Source organism: Mus pahari, chromosome 19, assembly GCF_900095145.1.
Source record: "Mus pahari chromosome 19, PAHARI_EIJ_v1.1, whole genome shotgun sequence".
Taxonomy (NCBI): Eukaryota; Metazoa; Chordata; class Mammalia; order Rodentia; family Muridae; genus Mus; species Mus pahari.
The window spans coordinates 89,473,974-89,483,107 of NC_034608.1; the positions used below are offsets into that span (position 1 = coordinate 89,473,974).

Genomic DNA, 9,134 nt, shown 5'->3' on the forward strand with positions numbered 1-9,134 from the left:
CCCTCTAGAATTTGACAAATTCCTGGAAGAACGAGCCAAAGCTGCCGACAGACTTCCCAACCTGGCCAGCCCTCCAGCTGAGGGCCCCCCCAGACCATCTCCTGGAACAGCCCCTCGGAGGAAGGCCCAGGAGAAGGACGACGACATGCTGTTTGCCTTATGAACGCAGGGTCCTGCAGCCCAGGGCCTGACACTCTCATACCCACTGGGGCCCCTCCCTCCCTTGGTATTAAGGCTGCTTGGGGGTGTTTTGTTACCCCGCTTCTCTTCTCACAGAGCCTGGGCAGCAAGGGGGTGAACTGAAGGAATAAGTCAGCCCTCCACTGGAATCCTGACTGGTCCTGCCTTCTTCCCATCCTGCTAATGACTATGATTTTACTGAGACCTTGGGCCCCAGACGAGCTGACCTGATAGGACCTGATTGACCTGGTGTAAGGCTGCTTCCATGAAATCCCCCTGGTCCCTTCCCCAGAGAATTCCACGGGAGCCCTCCAGAATCTACACTACCAGTCTAGGCAACAGAGGAGACATTACCACAGCCTTGCCTATCCCATCCCCCTGCTGAGTGAGGCCCAAGAAAGGCTTCAGTGGCTGTTGGGATGGGTGTGGTGGCCCCTGCTGAGCTACCCACTGTCCTGGTACGAAGCTGCACCCATCGAGGGGAGACCTCACTGCCCAGGTGTCACGATGAGGCCTCGAGGGTTCCTCCACTGCCTTTCCCCTATCCTTGCTCTGTTCCTCCAGCAGAGCTCCACCCACCTGGGGCTCACCTGTTGATTGGTCCTAAGGTACAGGGAGAGGTGCCTTTTGTATCCCCAAATAAAAGTAGAAAACCACTTGTCAGCATGATCTGCTCTGGCGGAAGCAGTTTGAGCTCACTGGGGGCAGGGCATCTGCTTTGAACTCAAGGCCATCTGAGTGGTGAGCATCTCCAGGGCACTCGCAGCACAGCAGGGCAGAGCGCACATGCTCAGATACAGTCCCTGCTTCACCCCACAGATCCAGCCTCCCTCTGCTGTGCACAAGACAGCCATTCACCTGTTTGGGTCCTTTCATATTCCACTGGACCTGGGATATTCCATTTTCATGCAGAAGGGCTGAGAGTCCATGTCCAAGCCAGGCCTGTCCACCCCTGACCTGATCCCATAGCATCCATGGTGTGGTTCTCTTTTATATGTGGATAAGCAGGGCCTTATCTGATTAACAAGTCAGGGAGAAGAGGGGACCCCACCCACCCACCCACTCCTCTACCTACCTGCTTGCTTTATTTTCTCCATATCTGAAGCCCACTGGGGAAATTGACTTTGTAAATGTTCAAAGGCAAGGCTGCTACTTCCTGGGTACGCTAGAAAGTCTAGGGAAGTTTCCATGACCACTCCAGAAACCTAGGGCCTACCAATAGCTACACTACCAGATTGTGTTTTACCAGAGGTTGATATTGTGACTAATTGTTGTACGGCAGACATGGTGCACAACACAGTGCAGGTGATATGAATAGGGATGTGACAAATGTGTCTGCCTGAGGCCTTGTAGAAGGAAAGGGGCAATAAAGACTAGATCTGAGATAAAGAGGCCACTGGACTAACCTTGTAGCTGGGATTAAGTGATCAGTTCCCCAGAGTTCCACCAAGACAGGGCAGAGCTACCAGGGCTCTCCCTCTGGAGACCAAGCAGGCAGCAGAAGGGAGAGAAGGCTGGTAGGAAACTAGGCTGTTGCTTCCCAACTCCCAGTGTGACCATTCAGGACAACTGCTGGAGATCTAGAAGGCAGCACCAGTCTCCTCCCCGCCTTGGATGTCTGTGCAAAGATGCCCACGATTGATTGGATTCCAGCAATGAAGAGTGAAGCAGGGACTGGCCGTGGGTCTTAGTTCTAGGTCTGCCCAGGTCAGCACTTCATGAAGCCTTCCAAAATAGCTTCCAAAATAGGCTCTCCTGCGGGTGGACCTGGCTTCAGAACCAGTGTCCAATTGTGACCACAAGATGGCAGCAGTGCTGCATTCGAGGAAGTTCTCCTACCTTTCCCTCCAAGCACGTGTCACAGGTGTGCGCGCCCGCGCGCGCGCACACACACACACACACACACACTCCCTATCCATACCCTCACTTCAGCTCTGACTCTACCTGACTCTTAGACTGTATAGAAAAGACACACCAGAGCTAGCAACAGGCTATGAAAATTCAGATAGCCATTTCCTGGTGCTCTTGACAGAACCTGGTGTGCCTACTAGCAGGCTCCTCTGCCAGTGCACAGCTGAACTGTTGCTATGTACAGGAAGTCAGGACTGCACCATGGTACGGAGTACAGCAAGCGCAGCTCTCAGATCCCAGCCTCTTGCACTGTTCACTTCTCCAGTAATGAAACAGCCCAATGTACTACTGTTTTTTGATTGGTTGTGGTTTTTTAGTTGGTTTGGTTTGTGTTTCTTTTTGAGGTAGAGTTTTGCTGTGTAGCCCTGGCTGTTCTGAAAGTTCTCTGTAAACCAGGCTGGCCTCAAACTCAGAGATCTACCTGGCCCTGCATCCCAAGTGCTGGGATTAAAAGCATATGCCACCACTGCCCGGCTTATTTTTTGTTTTTTTGTTTTTGTTTGGTTTTGAGCAAGCAAACTTCCTCACCTCCCCTCAAACCCCGAGTACTGCAATCTCAAACCTCATCCGTACACCTAGCTCGGTCCACTCTTGCTGCTTCTTGCTCCATCCCATTACCCTTGCTGTCTTGCTGCCCCTATCTGATGTTTTCCAGACCATCCTCTGCTGAACCACATGGCCCCGTCCCAACACAAGTCTCCCCTCAACTCAAGCTCCTGAACCCCTCTGGCCTGCTGCAGTTCTCTCACAGTGGCCATTCTGCCACCACCTTATGGCTTTGGGACAGGAAGAGATGGGGGAAGCAGGCTTCACTGTGACTAACACATCCTACTGTCTGGGGGTCTGGGATTTGTCCCTGGAGGAAGTCTCTCCACCTCCAGCATCAGAAAGCTCCCCAGAAGTCCTTGGTCCATGCTGTTCCCCTGCACAGTTCCCCAGCAAAGGGCCATCGCTGGCTGAACAACACACATGTGTTCGCACCATAAACTGGAAGGAATGTTCTTGGTTTGCAGATGGCCATCTTCACTCTGTGCTGTCACTGGCCTACGTATCTCCACCCTGACTTCCTCTCAGAAAGACAGCAGTTATGCTGGATTAGCCCTTCGTCTAATGACCATGCTGCACCTCAGTCACCTCTATAGAGTTGCTCTCTCCAAAAACAGTCACGCTGTGAGGTCCTAAGGACTTCAACATATGCACTTGGACAGACATATCCTGCCCATGGCTACCACACACAGATTCCTTCCACTGTACAGAGCTGTGGCATGTAGGACCTGCCTCCACCCGTCCTCATGGAGATTTGCAATGGCTGACAGATCACACTTAGCCATCTCAGTCCCCACAGTTGCATGTGACAAAGGACAAAGATTAAGTTCCCATAATCCACATGGTAGCTTATAACTGACTCTAGATCCAGTTCCAGGGAATTTGGAGCTTTCTTTGGGCCTCTGTGAGTACATGGTACCCAGACATAATATAAACAAAACACATACATATAAAATTTTTGAGCCAGGCGTGGTGGCACATGCCATTAATCCCAGCACTCAGGAGGCAGAGGGAGGCGGATTTCTGAGTTTGAGGCCAGCCTGGTCTACAGAGTGAGTTCCAGGACAGCCAGGGCTATACAGAGAAACCCTGTCTCAAAAAACCAAAAAAACAAAAACAAAAAAAAAATTATTGGTACATATTTATTTTAGTTTTTTAAAATACTAATTTATTTATGTATTTATTTATATGAGTGTTCTGTCTTCAGACACACCAGTAGAGGGCATTGTATCCCATTACAGATGATTGTGAGCCACCATGTGGCTGCTGGGAATTAAACTCAGAGCCTCTGGAAAAGCAGTGCTCTGAGCCATCTCTCTGGTCCCTTATTTTAATTTTGAATTAAGTGTGTAAGAGTACAGATATGTGCATGTGAGTGTAGTGCATGTTTGAAGAGGGCATTTGATTCCCTGGAGCTAGAGTTAAGCAGGTGGTTGTGAGCCACCTGATGTAGGATCAAGATACTGGGAACCAAACTGTGCCCTCTGGGAGTACAGGGTAATTTCTTATAGCTGAACTATCTCTTCAACCCCTAGATGAGTTTTGTTTAGTTTTTAAATTATACTTATTTGTTTGTCTGTTTACATGTATATATGTGTGCATGCTTGCTGGGGGGGGGGGTCAGAGGACAGTTTTCAGTTCTCTCCAGCCATTGTGTGAACCCCAGGAATCAAATTCAGGTTACCTCAAGTCCCCAGGCTTGGCAGCAGGAACTTTTACAAGCTGAGTCATCTCACTGACCGTGACCATGTAACTAGCATCCTCAAATCTCAACAAAACACAAATCCTCACTCTGGTTACAGACCCACTTTCTGGCCTGGCCAAAGCTCCTGGGTCTGTCCCCAGAAACACCCAGAATACAGGCTGTTTTTACACACACACACACACACACACAGAATACAGGCTGTTTTTACACCACACACACACACACACCCAGAATACAGGCTGTTTTTACACCACACACACACACACACACACACACACACACACAGAATACAGGCTGTTTTTACACCACACACACATACACACAAACACACACACAGAATACAGGCTGTTTTTACACGACACACACACACACACATACCCCTTAGAGTCCTATGGTCTGACTCTGTAGCCTCTGTACAAGATGTTTGCTGTACCCCGAAGAACATGCTCCCCCACAAATTATCTCACCTGTTCTTCAGTGTGTCACCTCTTCCAGTCAAGTCATTCCTGACACCCTGACCTGACATTCACCCATCATGGAATTTTCTGTGATTATAATAACAAGATGAATAGAGAGATCATAGGACAGATTACTCTACCTTAGATATGTGTGACTCTGTGTCACCATCCCTGAATCTATTGTCCATGTGGAAAGCTGGAGAAAAAAATAAAGGCTTCTGGGTTGACAGAAGGCTGGGGCTGTGGCATGGAAGAGGAGTGCTTGCTTTGCTTGCAAGCAGGACAGGCAAGGCCCTTGGTTCCATCCCCAGCACTGCAGGCTGTGGGCAAAGAGAGCAGACCTGTCCCACCTCTTCTCTGTTCTCAGTCCTGCCATATATGTTCACAACAGCTACAAATGTGCCTCTGTTCCCTGCCCCACCCTCTGTTCTGTGCTCCTGAGATGGGTGCTAGGAATGTACCCAGAGAAGAGTCACTGTCCTTGACCCCACAGACACAGGGACAGTCGGGAAACAAGTGAGTGCAACTGGTAAATGAATTGATAGAAACTGAGGGCTCCTGTCCCCACAAAGGCCAGCTGGCCTGGTGACCTGCCCTCCTGGACAGCCAAATCAAGGATGATAAAGCCAGGAGCCCTGCCGCTGTACTGGCCTCTAGGGAATGTCAGGTGACAGAGCAGCATATGCAAAAGAAGAGGTGAGATGACTGTAGTTGTTATAACTGAGGCCATCACCACTTCAGGACCCACACCCCATGGGCACAGCCAACTAGAGAACATAAGGTAAGGGCTAGTCCAGAGCCTCAAACCTCAAACTACCAGCCTTTAGAAAAGATTCATCTGCTGCTTGTTCTCCCTCCCCCTCTCCTTCTCTCCTCCTCCTCCCTCCCTTCCTCTCTCACTCCTTCCTTTCCAAAACAGGGTTTCTCCATGTAGCCCTGGCTGTCCTGTAGATCAAGCTGACCTCCAGCTCGAAGAACAAAAAAAATATAGAAAATTAAAAAAAAAAAAANAAAAAAAAAAAAAGGTGTATGTCACCACCAACTGACTTGGTTTTTGTTTTGTTTTGTTTCGTTCTTTTTTTTTTTTTTTTTTTTTTTTTTGGTTTTTCCAGACAGGGTTTCTCTGTGTAGTCGTGGCTGTCCTGGAACTCACTCTGTTGACCAGGCTGGCCTCGAACTCATAAATCCTCCTGCCTCTGTCTCCCAAGTGCTAGAATTAAATGCATGTGCCACCACCGCCCAGCTTGTTTCATTCTTTAGTTCAATCTATTATATATTTTATATGAAAGATTTCTAATTTTTTTATTAGAGATTATAAATAGGGACTGGGGATGTAGACCTGACTTCGATAGAGACTGGAAGATAAGAAACTCAAGGCCATTCTTGACTTTTCAGGGAGCTCAAGGCCAGCTGGACTACGTGAGACCTTGGCAAGAATCTGTTGGACTTATGGCTGAAGCTGTTCGCGCTGGGAGTCGGTGGTGCCATGCAGGGCATTTAGGGAACCGACAGCATTGGGGCAGGCTGGTATCTGGTTGATTGCAGTTTGCAGGGTCTGCCATGGAGTCAGAGCAGATGCTGGAGGGACAGACACAGGTTGCAGAAAACCCTCACTCTGAGTACGGGCTCACAGACAGTGTTGAGAGAATAGCTGAACATGAGAAGATTAATGTAGAAAAGTCATTGAAACAGAAGGATCTATAGTCCTTGCCCACCCGTGCCTACCTGGATCAGACAGTTGTGTCTATCTTATTCCTCGGACTTACTGTGCTCGCTAAGGTAAGATTACTTACCAAATCCCATTGAGTTCTTAGCATCTTAAAAAACAAAAAACAAAAAACAAAAACAAAAACAAAAACAAAAAAACAAGGCACATTTTGAAGATCGAAATTGATTTCTTGGGAAGAAAAGCAACATTTGGTTGCTACTGTAGATTTACATGATTACAAGGCAGCTTTAATTGCCATGATTCCCCTCCCCACTCTGGAAGTCTAAGAACCATCAGGACCACAGAACTCACTTCTGGAGTTTCAGGAGAGAGCATAGCCCTGTCTGACTTAGTCATCATACTTATTTAATGAGTATCATCTGTGCAATTTTTTCTCAGATTGTCTTTTACTTTGTTTTTTAAAAGACCTTCTAAATAAACTGTTAAAACGCCTTTAAAAAATCTATTGGGCTATACAGAGAAACCCTGTCTCGAAAAACCTAAAATAAATAAATAAATAAATAAATAAATAAATAAATAAATAAATAAAAATAAAAAAATCTATTGGAGCTGAAGGCCGGCTACTTTTTTGAGAGGCCATGTGAGTTCCATCAGGGTGAAGGAAATAAATCATTCTGATTTTCAGGGTGGTGTACATTTACAGTTCATCAATGAGTAACAGAAGCAGGGGCAGTAGAGTTCTGGCGTCCTCAGTAGCAGGAAGCTATTTGCTTTGGTTAGAGTTGAAAAGTTACTGTCTGCTACACAAGCAAGTCCTCCAAAAGGAAGGTAGGGGACTGGGGCCTCAGGAAGAAAGGGGATTTCAGGTGGGGACTGTGCTGGGATGATGAGCAGAAGAGACTGTCACTCATACTCTGAAATATCAGTTTATGGGGGAAAGAGGGTAAGAATTTTTTGTGATTTGGAACTAGAAAAATCATTATTTTGAGGGCCATGGAGGTGCATGCCTTTAATCTCAACACTTGGGAGGCAGTTGTAGGATCTCTATGAGTTCAAAGCCAGCCTGATCTACAGAGTATGTTCCAGGATAGCCAGGGCTACATGGAGAAACCCTGACTCAAAACAAACAAACAAACAAATTAAAAATTAATAAGAAAACAACATACTATTTTGTGCTAACTTGTTTCCCAGTTCTCTCTTCTCTCTCTCTCTCTCTCATTTTAACTTTTTTTTCAAGATAAGGTATATCTCTGTATAGCCCTGGCTGTCCTGGAACTCCCTCTGAAGACCAAACTGGCCTCAGCTCAGAGACCTGCCTGCCTGGGCCTCTCAGCTCAGAGATCTGCCTGCCTGGGCCTCTCAGCTCAGAGATCTGCCTGCCTGGGCCTCTCAAGTCCTGGGAAATGTTTGCCTTTTCTTTAGGTTGACATCTGACTTGCAAAGTTGAAAAGCTCTGCTTCACTTTTGCAGCTGAGTCTAGCGTTTTCTCTTTCTCTTTCCTCTCCCCTCTGTCTCCCTTCCCATGGCGACTTCCTTGGCTCCCTTCCTTGGGGCCAATGAACTTGCCCACCCTAGAGCAGTTTCCCAATAAACTTGCATATATATATATTTTTTAATCTGACTTGAGTTGACTTATTTCACCGGCAGAGAAATAACTTAGAAGTAACTCATTTTGGAACAGAAAGATCTAGAGTCTCTACAGGGGCACCCAACACCCAATCAAATCCTTCCAACATCTCCCAGGAGTCTAATGGGCATTAAGGTGGGCTCACCCGTGCAGGTTAACAGGAGGGGACAGTCCCAGGCCTCCCAGATAATGACCCCCATAGTCCCCACCTCTCACCACCATCACGTGACAGCATTCACACCACTTGCCATTGATCTTGACCCCAGTTCTGCCCCCTGCCTTATGAGCCTGGTGGCTCCCCTGCAAACATGGTGTTTATGATAGCAAGAATCCCCACTCTGACATGGTTGCCTGCCCGTGGAAGCTGAAAGGTGTCTGGGGAAGGGAGTGGTGAGGAGAGGGCTGAGGAAGAAAGAGGAAGCACAGAGAGGAGGAACAGACGACACAGAACTCGAGCGGGACTCGGGAAACAGCATGGTTGGTTTGTTTTTTAATACACTTGTGTCTGTGTCTGTGTCTGTCAGGGGCTGGCTGGAAAGGACTTGGGACTCTGTCTGGGCTACTAAAGTCACTACTGACCCCAAGCAAAGCCTTGGTTTCCAGTTATGGCACCACAGAAGGAAGATGGGCCAACAGGTACTTGCCACTGAGTGTGACATGACTTCAGTCCCCAGAACCCACATGGACGAACAGGAGAAGCAACGCCAGCAAGTTGTCCTCTGACCTCCACATGCATGCCACTGTGCCACCCAACAAATAAATGTACAGTAAGAAGAGGAGCGACCGATGGTGGCATGCTCCTGTAGTCCTAGCGTTCCAGAGTCAGAGCCAGGCAGATTGCTGAGTTCACTTTGGTCTACAGAGGGAGTTCCAGGACAGCTGGGGCTACATAGACAGAAACCCTGTCTGGGAGGGAGGGGGACAAAAAACAGAACAAAACTACAAAAAAGAAGAAGAAGAAGAAGAAGAAGAAGAAGAAGAAGAAGAAGAAGAAGAAGAAGAAGAAGAAGAAGAAGAAGAAGAAGAAGAAGAAGAAGA

The 9,134-nt window shown here is 47.7% G+C and overlaps 1 protein-coding gene and 1 pseudogene across 2 annotated transcripts in view; both read left to right on the forward strand.

Annotated features, from left to right (window-relative positions):
* The window catches only part of Tom1 (target of myb1 membrane trafficking protein), a 36,491-nt gene extending 35,655 nt beyond the window's left edge, over window positions 1–836 (forward strand). For both annotated transcript variants that reach the window (XM_021218846.2, XM_029531958.1), the window contains exon 15: window positions 9–836. In XM_021218846.2, coding sequence (XP_021074505.1) covers window positions 9–163 — 155 coding nt within the window. In that variant the 3' untranslated portion in view covers window positions 164–836. The remainder of the gene's footprint in view (window positions 1–8) is intronic.
* Window positions 837–6,340: 5,504 nt separating this feature from the next.
* Window positions 6,341–9,134, forward strand: part of LOC110336295 — a 5,096-nt pseudogene continuing 2,302 nt past the window's right edge.